At 40.3% G+C, this 16,025-nt stretch overlaps 2 protein-coding genes across 7 annotated transcripts in view; one reads left to right on the top strand and one right to left on the bottom strand.

The window, feature by feature from the left end:
• The window catches only part of PDHX (pyruvate dehydrogenase complex component X), a 34,455-nt gene extending 33,271 nt beyond the window's left edge, over window positions 1-1,184 (bottom strand). Inside the window, exon 1 of one of the 2 annotated variants that reach the window (XM_086891728.1) lies at window positions 1,041-1,184. Coding sequence is in view for 1 of the 2 variants with exons in the window: in XM_023927902.2 (XP_023783670.2) it covers window positions 694-835 (142 nt within the window). In the remaining variant the exon portion in view is untranslated. Of the gene's footprint in view, window positions 1-693; window positions 878-1,040 lie in introns of those variants that run through there. The other variant, XM_023927902.2, reaches the window with a different exon arrangement.
• Window positions 937-14,008, top strand: APIP (APAF1 interacting protein). Of its 5 annotated transcripts, none has more exons than XM_086891733.1 (10): window positions 1,180-1,242; window positions 1,933-2,091; window positions 3,180-3,214; window positions 3,376-3,476; window positions 6,371-6,419; window positions 7,714-7,831; window positions 8,883-9,018; window positions 11,585-11,752; window positions 12,287-12,409; window positions 13,565-14,008. In XM_086891733.1, exons 2-9 carry the CDS (start codon window positions 1,977-1,979, stop codon window positions 12,384-12,386), a joined length of 822 nt encoding a protein of 273 aa, XP_086747859.1. In that variant the 5' UTR covers window positions 1,180-1,242; window positions 1,933-1,976; the 3' UTR covers window positions 12,387-12,409; window positions 13,565-14,008. The 5 variants fall into 5 exon arrangements, with proteins under 5 accessions (XP_086747857.1, XP_086747859.1, XP_086747856.1 ...); XM_086891730.1 differs by having other exon boundaries at window positions 1,198-1,327; XM_086891732.1 differs by lacking the exon at window positions 1,933-2,091 and having other exon boundaries at window positions 1,223-1,242.
• Window positions 14,009-16,025: the final 2,017 nt, after the last annotated feature.

Genomic DNA, 16,025 nt, shown 5'->3' with positions numbered 1-16,025 from the left:
ATCTCTCCGAGTTTTCTCCTATCAGCCCCCACACACGTCGATGCGCTCTCGGTACCTGCGAGACCAAGGCAGACACACCCAGGTGCTCTCAGCCCCCTCCCCATAGCTCCCTGCTCAGTTCCTGCCCAGCACAGCCAGGGAACACCGGGCACGCACAGCTCCCACCGCCGGCACAGCCCTGACTTCTCGCCCAGCTCGTGAAGAACTGCAGCCCTTGGGCAGGATGCAGGCTGGAGAGGCTCCTGCAGGACTGTCTCCCCGGGACCAGGGGAAGGACTCCGAGCCCTGTCCCTGGGCAGCGGCATTAACAACCTGGGATGAACTGACCCTCATTCCCGTCTCCCTACGCCGCTGGAAGGGAGGAGGTGGAGCAGGCTGAAGGAAAGGTGATTTGCGGGGTTTCCCCCCCCACCTTCGCATTATCCTGCTCTGATTTTGATTGGCAATAAACTCAATTAATATCCCTAAATCGAATCTGCTCTGCCGTGACAGTAATCGACCAGTGGTCTCTCCCTGTCCTTATCTCAATATATGAACTTTCTCCCCTGCCCAGTTGCGGAGGGGAGCTGTAGAGGGAATTTGGCGAGTGCCTGACATCGAGCCAGGGTCAACACACCGCAACAACCCTCAACCCTTTCTCCGCCGCAGGTCCCCGCAGACACCCCTAGAGCGGGGCACCCTCCCGCCACTCACCCAGCAGCTCCAGGGTGCCGTGCAGGTGCCTCCATCCTGCCCGGGCGGGCAGGGAGAGCCCCGCGCCCAGCGCCGAGCGCCCGGCCCGCAGCAGCCGCAGCAGCCGCTCCCCGCCGCCGCTCAGCCACAGGGACGCCGCCATCTTGCCCCCCGCCCCCCGACCGCGTCGGGGCTGCCCCGCTGACTGCCTGAGCAGAAATAACCAGGCACGCCCCTGAGCGAGCCCCCCCGCCTGCCCCTCCCGCAGCACCTGCCGTGTGACCGGCCGCCTCGATCGCCCCAGGCACGGGCAAGTGCAACAGCACGGGCACCCGCGCCCGCCCTGCCTGTTCGTCCCCGGGGCGCACCCGCATCCGCTCCGGTCGCTGCCGGCTCCCGGCCCGGGGGAGGGCAGCGGTCTCTCCATCCCTCCCGCCGGGGCTCGGGTCAGTGCCACGGCCGGGGATGCCCAGCGCTCCGCAGGCGCCCGCGCGGCCCCCCCAAGAAGCCCCCGAGCAAGGACCCCGCGCTGGTCACGCCATGGCGGGCGCCGGCGGGGACGCGGCGCAGGTAACGAGGGCCGGGGGGCGGCGGGGCCCCGCCACCGCTCCGAGAGCTCCCCGCCATCGCGGGGTGAGGCTGTTCTGGAACCCGGGTAATTAGCCAGCAGCTTCGCAGTCGCTAATTAGCAGGGAGGCCCTGGGAGTACTGGTGGATGGCAAGTTGGCTATGAGCTGGCAGTGTGCCCTGGCGGCCAGGGGGAAATTCAGCCAGCAAGATCCAGGCAGACTCAGTGTCCAGCACTCCGGGAGTAATGTTCACAAGCCAAAGCACAAGTTCCACCTCAACTCCAGAAAGAACTTCTTTACGTTGAGGCTGGCAGAGCACTGGAATAGGCCGCCCAAGGGAGTCGTGGAGTCCCCCCTCTGGAAACATTTCAAACCCAGCTGGAGGCTTTCATGTGTCACCTGCTCTTGATGACCCTGCCTTGGCAGGGGGATTGCACTGGATTTTTTCCAAAGGTCTCTTCCAGCCCTAACTGTTATATGCTCCTATATAAGCATGTTATAAAATATAGTACAATTTCCAGGATGTTGCCAGCTGTCAGTCTGCCTGAGTCTGGCTGAATCTGCAGTACTCACAGCTCTTTTTATGTTAACTGGGGTTGTTTAGATTTGTTTTGTGATTTAGTTTTCTTCTGATTTTTTTTTTTTTTTTGCACTGGTGTTTGATTGGGGTTTTATGTATCATCACAACCAGAGCATGAGCTGGCGGTGCAGTGCTTGATCAAACACAGTAAACACATGGAGGCATCGCCTGGACAAGGCTCAGAACACCTCTCCAGTTTGTATGTGACACTGGTGGAGAGACCAGCCCAAGCTTCAAAAACAGCAAGAACTGACTGCAGGGAGATGAGAGGTATCAGCAGCCTAGATAATGTGGCCTGTCAGGAAAGGGGGAAAGAATCTAGTTTATCATAAACAAAACAAAACAAAGCAAAAAAAAAATAAATAGAGTAGTACATTGAGTTGTCATAATAGATAAAACATCATCACTGAGGTGAAAGGGAAGACCATCTTCTGCATGTCCATGATCTTTGGTAAGAGAGAACAAATCTTATGACTTACTGTCATTAGAGGTTGTAAAGATGAGGTTAGAGCAGGAGATTCCAGACATTGTCAAATGTGCCTCAGACTGCCATCTCCAGTAAATTACCTGCTCAGTCTCCTGCCTCAGAACCACTGCCTCCCCACCCTTAGTTCTGCAAGTCCAACACCACCTGTTTTTGCTGTATGCTGCTTTTGCTTTGGTTCTCTCTGTTCTGTGGGTGTTGACAAAATATTCTCCCCTAATGTGGATTCTTGCTGCTACAGAAACATTTCTTGGAAATGTTATTTGATGGACATTAATGACTGACATGAGCAGTATAGCAGCTAATCATTTGTCATTTTAGAAAAAAACTTTTAAAGCTTCCTATTGTTGCAATAAAAAAAAAAAATCCTATAAAAAAAGCACACCATAAGAGCAGCAGTTTTATACATAGATACAGGTATTAATGTAATAAACAATGGAATATGGAAAAAATACAAGATTATTTTTTCCTCCTAAAGACTTTGCCTTCTGACTAAACTGCATGTAAAGTAACTTTGTGTTGTAAAAATGTAGGAATGTAAAGTTCATAAAATAAATTTCAAATATTTTCTGTGATATTTTTGAGTGCTGTTTAAAAATATATATTGACTAATAAAGTCTGTTCTACTAAAATTTGGAAATCAAGCAAAATAAACCTACAGAAAAACTGATTTAATAGGAAAACTATTAGTCAAGCTTTTAAAAATGGATAATGTCAGATGCATTTATTTTCCCTTTTTTGTGCAATAGTCCTTAACATGATCCTGATGGTGTAATATTTACAGGCCACTGCACTCAAATAAATTTTAGATGAGACCTTTCCTGTGAAGAATAGTCAGACATGCACCTTATTTGGGGGTTTTGTTTGTTTCAAGGTATGATGTCCCTGGCAGAGCATAAAGGGCATTGTGTAAGTAAGCAATTATTTTGTAACTGAAGTTCATTAGCATAAATTAGACCCTTTTGCTGCAGTATGAAAGTACTTTAAAGTCCTTTAAACTCACTTTGAGAGCTTGAATTCTTAGGTTTGAGGTGTTTCTGATGGTTTTTAATTTATTTAATTTTTTTTAGGATGGGTTACATCCAAGGAATCTTATCCCAGAGCTTTGTAGACTGTTTTATGATTTAGGTTGGGTAACAGGAACTGGTGGAGGAATCAGCTTGAAACATGGGTAAGTAATGATGAAAGAGAAATAATATTGTGGTGAGAGAGAGGCTGGCTGTGTTTAGTAGTTGGTGAGGGCATTTCAGTTCCATGGGAAATATTTGCAAGTCGAGAGTGAGCAAGACGTTGGAGGGGGAAATGAGCAGTATGTCAAATTTAACCATATAGGAGGGAGGTGAATAGTTTGAATTAATCATTGTAGACCCTTCAATGGAGAGAGACAACTTCAGAGTGACCTTATCCCATCCTTTTCCTACCCCTGATTAAAGCAGATGAATTGTCTTTAAAGAGCAATGTGTTTCCCCTTCTTCATTTCATTGACTATGGAATTTAGACTGGGTTACATCAGGCACACAGCTTTCAAATGCCTGTGGTTAAATAAGATCAATCTCACCCTGGACATTTTCCGGGGCAGATATTTCCTCTGAGAAGGAAATTACTGTCCTACTGAGGTTAATTTCTAAGGAGACAAATACTTTGCATCTATGTAAAGCACGACAGGTAACAGCAACAATTTTTGGTGTGTGTCTCCTACGAAGAAGAACCACTTTGTGTTTTAATTTGCTTGTCTCCTGCCTATTCATAACCCCCAATCCTTTTAGTGGAAACAGAGCTCCTCTCAGTGGCCACTGAAAAAAAAAGATAAGTCCTCATTCTGCAAAAAGCCTTGCACAGTGCCTGCAATTCTGTACCCAGTCACAAGGTGGTTGTGACACAATCTTGAAAGTATCTGACCTCTCGTTTTTCTGGTATACACTTGCATGCATGCATGAACAGCAATTGCTCTTCAAATATGTATTTTAATTAGATACATATATTCACATACATACATATATATGTAAAAAAATAAAAAACCCTAAATGCTCATACTTGTGCTGTTTGGACTTTGTGCAGGTCATTTCACCTCCTTGCTTGATTTTGCAAACAAAGCAACAACAGTAATAGTGAGATGAATGAAAAGAGGGTAAATTCTTGTTTTTAAAGTTGTCTATGGGAAGATCTTTCTAGCATTAGTTTGTCATCAGCAGCTAAGTGTAGCCCATTTTCTTTGTCATTCCAGTGCAACTCTTGTTGGTTGTGGCAAGGCAAATGGCATTACCAGAGAATGCACTAATAAAGTAATACAGTTTTCATCAGTAGTTCCATAGCTTGTTTACTTGGCATTGTTAGAAAGGAAAATGTAAAAGAACAGTTGAAATTTGATTCAAATATAACAATTCTTTTACCAGCTAATCTTAATCAGCCTTACTCACTGTGCAGTTCATATCAACTATCAAGGGAAAAAAAAGTCAATTTGGACGTGGCATAGCATATTAAAAATGGATTAGAATTCTTTGTGAGGTATCTTGTATTTGAAGACTTTATTTTGTCATCAGATTTTCTCTTTCTGGTGAAGTTCTAAAAAAGAAAAAAATCTAGTTTAAGAAAAACTATGTGTCTGTCATAAGCGACTGAATTTACCACTTAATTTCTCATCTTGCTCATGCAAATAAATCAAGACTAAATTAATGCAATGCTGGCTTTGTTAATTCATGAATGTCAAAAATTACAAATATGATAAAGCCACTTTTTTCTGTGCTTCACAGACATTTTAGTGCTACGAATAGTACATCATCTTAAGAGTTTTCTTTTTGGAAGAATTAAAATAGCAGAATTGTTTAGATTCATAAAAGTCCTTAATACCATAGAGTGTCCAACCATAAACCTACCACTGCCAAGTTTTCCACTAAAAAACTGCATTCCTAAGCACCTTGCCTAAATGTCTTTTAAAAACTTCTAGAGATGGTGAGCTAACTGCTTTCCTGGGCCCATTCTAATGCTTGGTAACACTTTCAGTGAATTTTTCCTAATAGCCAATTTAAACCTGCCCTGATGCAAATTTACATAATTTCCTCTTGTCCTGTTGCTGGTTACCTGGGAGAAGACACCAACTCACCTGGCTACACCCTCCTTTCAGGCAGTTGTAGAGGACAATGAGGTATTCCCTGAGCCTCCTTTTCTCCAGGCTAAACACCCCCAGCTCTCTCAGCTGCTCCTCACAAGACTTGTGCTCCAGACCAGCTCCAATACTCTTGTCCAGAAATAGAAACATCCCATGGTCCATAGGAGATGTATCTGTAACTTGGTTAATTATTCACTAGATGTCTCTCTGCTCCTGGATTTAGAACGTGACTGCTGTAGCCAAGTAGTGATTGCAATTCAGAGACAGAATCTAGTTGGGGTTTTTGTGCTAATAATGAAAATAATGCAGTACCTTCTTGAAATCATTTTAGTTTCAATCAGTTTTTACGGTTTTTTGTTCATGTAGTCCTTGCAAGAAGTGATGCACTTCTGCTTAAATTTCAGTCATTTAATCACACTGAATTAGTGCTATCTCTTTATCAACACAAACATGGAACTGCGCTAGGAACTTAACCTGCAGTTAAAAAAGAAAGTATTTACAGTGTTGAACATTGCAGATAATTATTACTGTTTATAGATAGTTTATGGATTTTTATGTAATGGTTTTGTCACTTGTCACAGATCAGTATCTGCTTGCAATTTCTCATTTAATTTTCATTCTGAATTCTAAGAATTTGAGTTTCAGTTACTGCAGGGAGAGGCTGTTTTTCTTTGTTGGAAAAATAAGGCTGCACTTAAATGTGTTTCAGATATCTGTCAGGTTGAAAGCAGGGTTTTGCACCCTTGCAAGATTGAGATTTATTTGTCCTTGTACAATTCGGTTCTATATTGAAAATTATTTACCTGTCAATGTATGGAAAGAGCAAGAAAGTTTTTTAATTGTGAGGGCCTAGATTTGCTGTTTCCTTTTCAGTGGCTCAAGAGCTCAAATGCCTGTGCAGTGGAACAGTCATTGCCCAGCTGTGTTTACTGACTTTTCTCATCTGCAACTTTTCCTAGGGATGAAATCTACATCGCTCCTTCAGGAGTCCAAAAGGAGAGAATACAGGTGTGTTAAACTGTACTTTTACCTCGGTGCTCATCTTGAGATGGATGGAAATGCCTTTGTTCAGAATTTCATTTTTCCTTACATGAAGTTACAAACTTGTTATACTGTTGACTACATTACTGAAACAGCTGATGATTTCTCCACTATCTTAGCAAGCCAGTATTTGTTTCAGTGGCCAGTGTATATTAGTCTTGATGTTCTCCTTGCTTTAAGTTAACATAAAGCAGTGTGAGAGTGGAGCTGGGGAGTCCAGCTTTATTCTCTGTCAGGCTTGGCTAGCTGTACCTGTCTGGCTATGGTTTCAAGTTACCCACCGAAACAGACACTAACACCTCATCGCTGCTTATTTTCGTTTGAGTGATTGCAAATATTTGTCTTGATATTCTTAGTAAATAACTGGGCTCTCCCCATGAAAGGGTGACCTTGTCTGTCTGTTTTCCAAAAAATCCCAAAATGTAAGAGGAGGGAAGAACAGTAAATGATACCTATTTTATGACTGCAGGACTCCCTCTCCCAGAATAGAGTAATACTTGGAAAGATTTGTCATCTCATAAATCTGAGGATACATACAGTGAGGAGTGAAAGGAATTTCTGTACTGGTAGAAACTTGGGGTCTCACAGCAGTGTTTGCTGGGGATGTGGAGAAGTAAGGCAGGCAAAGGTATGTAAGATAACCACAATGGTCTGGTCTGGGCTCGCAGTAACAGAGGATTAAGCACAGTCAGTGAGGAGATCTCCTGCAATTGTATTTTCTGCTGATTTTTAAAATAACATTAAAATTTTATTACTGTCCTGAACAATTCTTTGTACTATTATGAATTGATAATTGATGCAAAGGTAACATTTAATGTAAGGCTACTAAAAGCAAACTTTACAAAGAAATAGTTCTACAAGTTAAATATATTATTTTTAACTCATGTCATTTGTTGGTTCTTTTAAGTAGGGAAGGAAAAGTACATCTACATTTCTTATTTCGAGTCAGTTACTACTTTACCTTTTGATCTGTTGTTATTACTGAACTACACTATCTCCTTTATGAGAAAATTGCATTTTTACAAATAACTGCATGACACCAGTCTGAGGAAAAAGAGTACCTAATATTAATTTCTGTTACACAATGTTGGTAACTACTATTAGAAGCTGGAATAAATGTGGAGCATTACAGCCCTTTTGCAGAGTTAAAATCACATTCTGTGTTAAATATATGGTTTGTATGTATTTGTTTCCCTAGAGGGAAAACAAAACTATTTGAGATGAAATATCACAGATCAAAATAATTTCTTCTTTCTTACAGCCAGAAGATATGTTTGTTTGTGACATGAATGAACAGGACATCAGTGGTCCTCCACTGCACAAGAAACTAAAGAGAAGCCAGTGCACACCACTTTTTATGAATGCCTACACTATGAGAGGTATGTAGCAATGTTTGCAGTTCAGTAGTGACTGAAACTCTGTATGTGTACATCCACAAAATTTCTATTCAGTACATTTTTCCTTATCCATAGAAGTTACAGAGAACAACATGAAGCTGTGAAAATGAATTCATTTGCAAAGGTATATATGCAGTGGGATATCCATAGTAACATCCTGTCAGTATCACTTGGAATTTAATCTTCTCTTGTAGCTATGCCTGTGGTCATCTTTTCAGCACTGATTTTTAGTGCAGAATATTTGTAGGTTGCAGGGGAAGCCCAGGATTACAGCAGTTTTATATCATAGTTTTGCCAATTTAGCTATTACAGTTTAAATCCTTTTGCATCCATTGGCTAAGATTAACAGTTACAAAATAGGAATAGGTGAAAACAGTATGAAACTTTTCTTTTGCAGGTAGACAGTAATAGAGAGCTGTTGTTCAAAATTTACATATTTATTTTAGACAGGATTTACGGAGTCTCTTCTGGTCTTCCTGCACAAGCAGTTTGCATGTGTACTAAAGGAGTAGCAGCATTGCATCTTTATAAGTAGATTATAATTACTGTCTACCTAATGTTCCATTGTGACACAATAAGATAATGATGAATGTTTTTTACAAAGAATCAGCAGGTAATTGAAGAAAGCATGAAAAGAAAGTAAAAGGCTTCAAACTTTCATTTCACAAATAAGTTTGGGAATTCTTTATAACCTCAGAACTCTGATAAAATTAAAGAGTGTCTCAGTCATTGCAGTATGAAAAGAAATGTAGTAGTCTTTCTGCTTGAATTTCTACAAAGTAGTGTCTCTCCTGGAATTTGTCACTAACTAAAAGCTAACAGAAGTGTCCTAAGACAATCCATAATTAACCCTTTTATGTGAGTAAACTACCTCATACCTTCATTTAGGTTGCTGTATTTTTTTTTTGTCTCATACATCAGATCACCATATGCTAAGATACCTAATCAGAGATAATTAATCAAGTATATGAATAAAATTTTCTTAGTAGACACATTTTAAAATTAATTCTAGATTTTCTTTTTCTGTTCTTAGGGGCAGGCGCAGTGATCCATACACATTCCAAGGCTGCTGTTATGGCTACCCTTCTCTACCCAGGGAGTGAGTTCTCTATTACTCATCAGGAGATGATAAAAGGAATCCAGAAGTGTACTTCAGGAGGCTATTACAGGTACTTCTCTATATTTAGGAACAGAGGCATGATATTTGATAATCTTTTTTCAGTAATATAAATACAAGTAATTTGAGTTATATACTTGAAAGTGTACAATATAAAGTATTAGGAATAAGAAGTGAAGAGACCTCTGGAATGAATGAGTCACCACTGGCTTTCTGTAAGATCTGAAGCCTGTGGAAGAGATCTGAGATAAAATCGTGCAATGCCAAGGCTGCTGTGGTCTGTTGAGCTACAGGAAGAAGCCAAATAAAGAGCTATATCCTGAGATGTTACCACATCTGCACAACATTCAGCTGAAACTGGAGCCAGCCAACACCAGGCTGGATTGATAGCATGTACAAACTACATTTGGGTGGACTTCATGTATCACTGCCTGTGCTAGTTTAGGGCATGTTAAGAGAGTAGAGGATTTCAGATTTACTTGACAGAGTTTGAAAGAAAATTCAGAATAAACAGCTCATTAAAGATAATGTTATTACTTTTCAAGGATGAGCTCTGAGGTAAGTGCTGAGTTATTCCAAATTATGTGTGATGGCTTGTTTTGAGGTCTCCACCCACAGAGTGTTGAATTGGGATCTGCAAACAACATTTATATAACATGTGACAAGGAGATGAGAAATTGAAATGCTAAATTCTTTCCACTTTTTGATGTTAATTTTTGTATCTAACTATTGCCCTTTGGCAAGGGAGCAAGCCATATGTGATTTTATGCCCAGACATATTTTATTCCATTTTGGTTGACTTGCCAACTTTACTTTCTTACCAGAAAGTCACCATTAGCATGTGCATTTTTAATGTGGTAAAGTACACGACCTTGTATTGATTTATCTAACAATACTGGTTTTTAAAAAATCCACAACAATTTTTTATATGCATTTTGTACTCTGAAGCCCTCCTAAGTGTTAGTCGGGACACATTGTATTTATTCGGTTCCATACCTCCGAGTTTTCCTGTGTCATTCTACTAATTTACCAGAAAAAAAAAACCTCAAGAAATCAAAGCTCCAGGTTATATGGCTCATAAGTAAGTGTTCATCCATACCACTGGCTTGCCTCACACAAGTCTTCCCATTGAGTTCAAAAGACAAATGGGACCTTGGATTCAAAATACAAAATGGCACTTTTCAAAAAAGGGTTTGCGTGTTGTTTCTAGTTATGTCTTTTCTGGAAGCTGTCCAGGAAAATGCTACAGATAGAATAATCAGTAGTATACATTGGCCTAAATATGACTCCAGTGATCCCAGACTGGTTTTACCTTTGATTTCCATAGAAGGAGAATTAGATCAGTAGTAAACAGCTTTGAAAGTCAGACTGTCACAAGGTATTTTACATCAAGGTTTGACTAAATGCAGGCTGCTTATATTTAAATTTTAAAAAAAGAGATCTCAAGTATTTAGCTCATTCAGAGTCTTCTTGACATTTTTGAGATTTTAATTCTTGATAGAAAGCTTATGTTCCTGGTTAGGTTATGGTATTTATAGCAACTTCCAAGCTCAAGCAGGAAGCAGAACCTAGGAAGCCAGTCCATTAGCTCATTTGGCCTCATTAATAACAAACACTCCAAGTGTAATTTTAGCGATCAGAATTTATAAAAGTCAAAGTAGAGTTTCTAATGCCACCTTCTCACTTTCTTCATTCACTTATTTTTATAGCCTTCCTTGAGGAAGTGTCAGCACTGAGAACCGTAAGGGATGAGACTTTATCTTACGAGTATTTGATTTAAAATACAAACTGTTGGTGTTGGGCTTTTTTACCACTGCTTTCTTTCTGTGTTTTATGAAAGAAGGTACTACTAACATCCACTCATGAAATATCTATGTGATCTCAATGATAAATCTGAACCTGAACTGGGGACTTATTAAAACTATTTAAACAAGTTTCTGCTAGTGTTAATTAAGGTTCAAACAATGCCAAATATCCCAGTCCTCCTTCACAAGAAACTCTTAGGCAAGTTCCACTGAGTAACGTGCATCATCTTGTCTTTGGAACTGGGGTTCTCAGGCTCTCTTAAGATCACATGTAGCCCACCAATGACTCCATCACGGAGAATTTATTTTTCATGTGTTGACTCTACCTTCTATTTATATGCTTTAGCAGGACCATCTTCCAGGGGCTTTTTGGACTACCTAAATTAATTTTTTTCTGCTCTCCAGCAAACAGCTCCATTTCCTTCTTCATGATATGATTCTTTCAAATAATTTAATCTGAGGTAAAGCTTGTAGATGATGCCAGTACAGGATGAAAAGTTTGAAAAAGTTGTAAAGGGTCCCAACTACAAAGTGATATGGGAATAAACAACTACACCTAATAGATTAAAGTGTTGTTTTCTTTTTGTGCCTCAAGTGTAGCTCAGGTATTGCCAGCGTAATATGTATTTGGGAGTGAGAGATGTTCCTGAGAATTTCTGTGCTACAGCATGACTCACAAGAGAAGAGCATAAAATCTAGTGCTTAGGATTTAATGTTTTACACAGTCAGAGGATAATCTTTTTCTTAGGGAAAAGCTGCATACATCCAAGCACAGGGGTTATTTAAATACACAAACATGGCTTTTTTTTATAGGTATGATGATACACTAGTGGTTCCTATTATTGAGAATACACCAGAAGAGAAGGATCTCAAGGAGAGAATGGCACGTGCAATGGAAAAATACCCAGACTCTTGTGCTGTCTTGGTCAGACGTCACGGTGTTTATGTATGGGGAGAGACATGGGAAAAAGCCAAAACTATGTGAGTACAATTCAGGAATATGCTATCTCTTGCCTCAAGATCTTGATGAACTTAATGCTATGCACGTTTCCAGCCCATGGACAATGATTCGGAATATTAAGGCCTCACTGCATTTATAGGGAGCTTTTGGGAATGGATTCATCCATGATTCTGTTTCTTGGTTTTCCTTTCATATCAGTGCTGGCTGGTAGGGTTGCCAGCGTTTTCCTTTCAGGCAAGTCAACAAGTCCCTCCTCATATGAAACATGCAGGCAATCTCTGCTTTTATATGACACCTGCCAGTACTGTTTGTATATCCCTCCTTAGTCCCATTTTTGGAGTTTACCTCATCTGCTGAAGGAAATGCAGCAAATCAATATTATGTAGCAAAATGTCACTTTCCATTCCACAGCACTGGAAATAAACAATAATAAAGCTGTCCAGTCAGACTGTCACATTGGTGATAAAATCTTAAGGAAGGAAAATACTAATTTTCATAAAACATGGTAAGACTTGAGCTTCACTTACATTGCATTTTTTCCCTATTTATTTTAGGTGTGAATGTTATGACTACTTGTTTGATATCGCAGTGCAGATGAAGCAGCATGGGTTAGATCCTTCAAAACATCCATCAGGAGAAAATGGGATCTTGTAAATGTCAACAGCATTTATATTCAGGTGTGAATTTATCTGTAAGGATGATCTGTTTGGAGGGTGAGACTACAGATGACACCATCATATCAGTCTGCTTTCCCACTCAGGAAACTTCAGTATTGCTCATCTTCCCCCAGTCTGCTCCGTTACCACTGCAGTTGTACCTATGCCTGAAATAGTGCTCCTTTTCCACACAATGCAACAAAAAATACATGTATTAATAGCTAGATACATCTGTTGCATATTTAGTATGAGTGTACAGCATGGAGTGTGATTTCTTTTTAAAACAAAATAATATCGAGCATTTCCAGAAAAGCCAATGAACTTGGCTTGAAAAAGGCCAGAGCCTAGTGAGCTAATCTGTACAGAGATGTCTGAACATCCACATTTGTTCTTCTGCTTGCAGGATGAGATTTGATTTTAGACCATCTCAGGAATATTACTTATATGGTGGATTGGCTGGGGGTTTTACAGGGTTTGGTTTTTTCTTTCAGCAGACTTGGCTGGTTTGAGTTTCACTGATAAGTGTCATCTGTTTACCTCATGCACAAAATCACATTGACTTTCTGTTTTCTACTGTAGCAATGACCAGTTTTGAAAGTTTTTGTAAGAAATTTTTGAAGTTAAAGCCGATAGATAACATGATCAGGCTGTACTTCACGTGAAGGATACCTGAAACAATTCTCACATAAGTAATGTACAGCTTGATATGGCAAAATGCAGTGGTAGCATAACATTTCAGAGTTGGAAAGTACAAGTTTAAAGGTACCAGTACCGAGATTATAAAGGAATTTCTTGACCAAAGTAGTGGTGTAATTAAACAGGATAGACTAATGACAGATGCTTGCTCAGGCAGCGTGAGCCCAGAACAGACAGGGATGTGGCTTCTCAGCCTTTATGCCCACCCTAGAGGAGGAAGCAGTGGGACAGGAGGTTTGCTGTCAATGAAGTCTCTGCCTTAGCAGTGTTAGGGGTGCTGCCACTGCCTACAGTGATGAAGAAACACTGGCTGCCACACCTGCACAGAGCTACCTCATGGCCCATGAGAGCCATTGCAAAATTACTCCTCAGCCCCACAATTGGATAAGTTGGGCTACTGTAGTGGCATTAATATTCCTTTGCCTATTTGTCATGACAAGTTTTAGAATATTCTTGCTTTTCCTTGTTTCTCCTGTACAGGTTTCTTACATGATAATGGGAGTTCCAGCTTTCACCCCACATTACTGAAGCCAGAAGGGGGTGCTGATCCTCAGCTGATTGACAAATATCAAAGGAAGCAGGAACTTTTAACTGTTAAATGCACCCAAGAAGAAAAGGAGAGTTAAAAAAACCCCAGCTACTGAACAATCATTGCAATTTACAAGTCCTGTTGAATGCCACAGCAGGAGGAATGAAAATTCAGATGCAAAAATACTTTTGAAAAAGTTCGGAGAAATAACGTCACATTTTGGTTTTGTGCCTTAAAAATTAGTATTTCAACAACCTGCATTTATTGATCCTGCTACTTCATTGAACTTGAAATAAGTCTCTATTTCTGAAAGTTATTGTAGCTTTTATTCTTTGGAAAAAAAAGTGAGGACAACCCCTAATTAGAAGTTAATAAAGCTTAAAGCATTGTTTCAACTGTTGATTCCTTCATTCCATGTTCATGTTTTTGATTTTTTTTATTTTTTTAAATTAAGCCTCTAGCATATGTATTTTTAAATTTTCGTAATTGTCATTGTAACGAGAAGGAAGTTTTATAGCATGTATTTTGTAGTTGTTTTTGAGGGGCTGCTCTGGGTCTTCTTTAAATTCCTGCACTCTGAATAACATCTTTTTATGACTTCTGCTTAGCACCCCCCCCAAGGTAGATTTAATCAAATTGCTCATTAAAACACAGTCTCACGTAATTATGACACTTTGTGTCTTCTTTCAAAATCATCTGGAATGGCCCCCTGGTGGCATCAGTGAAAGCCTTGATTGACCCAATTTCTAATTGAGTGTTGAGGCCTCAGTCCCAAGGGTGAACTGAGACAGGGTAAATGTCAGCTGACCCTGTTTTCTGCTCAGATCATGCATCCCCACCACTTCCCCTTCCATCATCTCTGGCACTTTTTTTTGAGCTTACACGAGGTGAATTAATTCTTCAACCCAAAATAAAACTATTGTGGGAGTGGGGGAAAAAAATGTTTCGATTATCCTACTAAGCCACTGGTAAAAAAACTGAATGAAGTCGAAGGTGGCTCCAAAGAGAACCAGAGCCAGGGCAAGAAGAGATGGCTGATGCCAGAGATGGCAGACACCACTTCCCCCTTTTCCTGGGGATGACAATTAAGGTCAGTGTTTTGTGTACCTTAGGCATGTTTGCCCTTCCCTCTTTACATAGCTCCGTACCTTCAGTGTGCAACCTTTAACCCTTAGAGGGACCTTGGCTATTGTGAAATAATGATTATCACTAAGGAACTGCAGGTTGTTTGCTATAAGTTTATTGATACGGGTTTTTTTCATTATTAGACACTTGTTTGTCAGTGGCAAATACTTGGCAGTGATTTTACATCTTCTGAGTCTGTGTGGATTGCAGTAAGAACTTGTGTGAAAATGCTGTTTTTTAGAGCAGACAGTGACTTTGGACAGGCTGCTTCACTTAAGCATAAAATATCTCTGATTTGTGTTCAAGACAAGAGATGCAGGTGACCTAAAAGGAAAGCAGACTATAATTAGCTTTTCTTTATGGATGCTAACTGTGAAGCAGGGAGCACAGTGCCTGTGGAATAGCAGGCCACATAACTTTCTCAGTCTTGCCTGGGAAAGTGGTCTGGGAAATCATGGGGAGGAATTAAAACAATCCTCAGAGATAGAAAATACCCTTGCAGGTGCTGTTTGTCTGTTCCGTGTTTTCTTGCAAGAGAAGGTCGAGGGGTGGTGAACCCCACTGACCAATGATGGTGATGTGTTAGCTTACTAACCAAGAAGAGTTTTACTTTTCTGTACTTTCACATATCAGTCTATAAAAGAAGATCTGAGGTAATAAACCAGAGGAAATTCTCCTGATCGACTCCCAAGAGAGTCTGTATCGTTCCTCTCACCATTCCCAATAGAGCGACATTTCCTCCCTGTGGATGTGCTAATAAAAAGACTTCATGTGACAATCCAATTAGTCTCGAAATCTAGTTGCCATCTATTCATTGTGGCCTTTAATTCTTTATTTAAACTGCCTGATTTTTGCAGAAAATAACTTTGTGTGGTATTCTGATGGTGATTTTGGAATAGGTAATAATTGTATCACTCCATGATCGTGATGCTTTGTAAGGATGAAGAATATTTTAGATTTGATGGTTTTTGTTCTGCATATGTAATGACAAACCATAAAAGAACACTCAGGAGGAAAGGTGTTTTTTGCCAGATACATTCTGCTGAGGTTGTTTTAGTTACAATATTGGCTTTCTCATGCAGCAACAATGTGCCACTCTGTAGCCTTTCTAAAATCTGTTAATCACCACATTTCTACAAGAGGTAAAGTTGTTTCTTACAGGATTCCTAGATGCTCAGAGTCCCATTCAGCAATTTGGAAATGAGTTAAATGCACTCTTCTCATGTCTTCTCATATGAGCCCTCATCAAAGAAATGAATGCCTTCACAACTCTGATGGCTTCATAAC

The sequence above is a fragment of the Cyanistes caeruleus genome, chromosome 6 (genome assembly GCF_971803275.1).
Source record: "Cyanistes caeruleus chromosome 6, bCyaCae1.hap1.1, whole genome shotgun sequence".
Taxonomy (NCBI): domain Eukaryota; kingdom Metazoa; phylum Chordata; class Aves; order Passeriformes; family Paridae; genus Cyanistes; species Cyanistes caeruleus.
Note: the sequence above shows the minus strand (reverse complement) of the source record. Positions and strands in the feature narration are given on the sequence as shown.

Coding starts and splice junctions, on each gene's coding strand:
- APIP (XM_086891730.1), top strand. CDS start 1,213: ATGGCGGGCGCCGGCGGGGACGCGGCGCAGGTAACGAGGGCCGGGGGG. Junction 1,328..1,932: donor GAGGCTGTTCTGGAACCCGG/GTAATTAGCCAG, acceptor CATCACAACCAG/AGCATGAGCTGGCGGTGCAG. Junction 2,092..3,179: donor TGACTGCAGGGAGATGAGAG/GTATCAGCAGCC, acceptor GTTTGTTTCAAG/GTATGATGTCCCTGGCAGAG.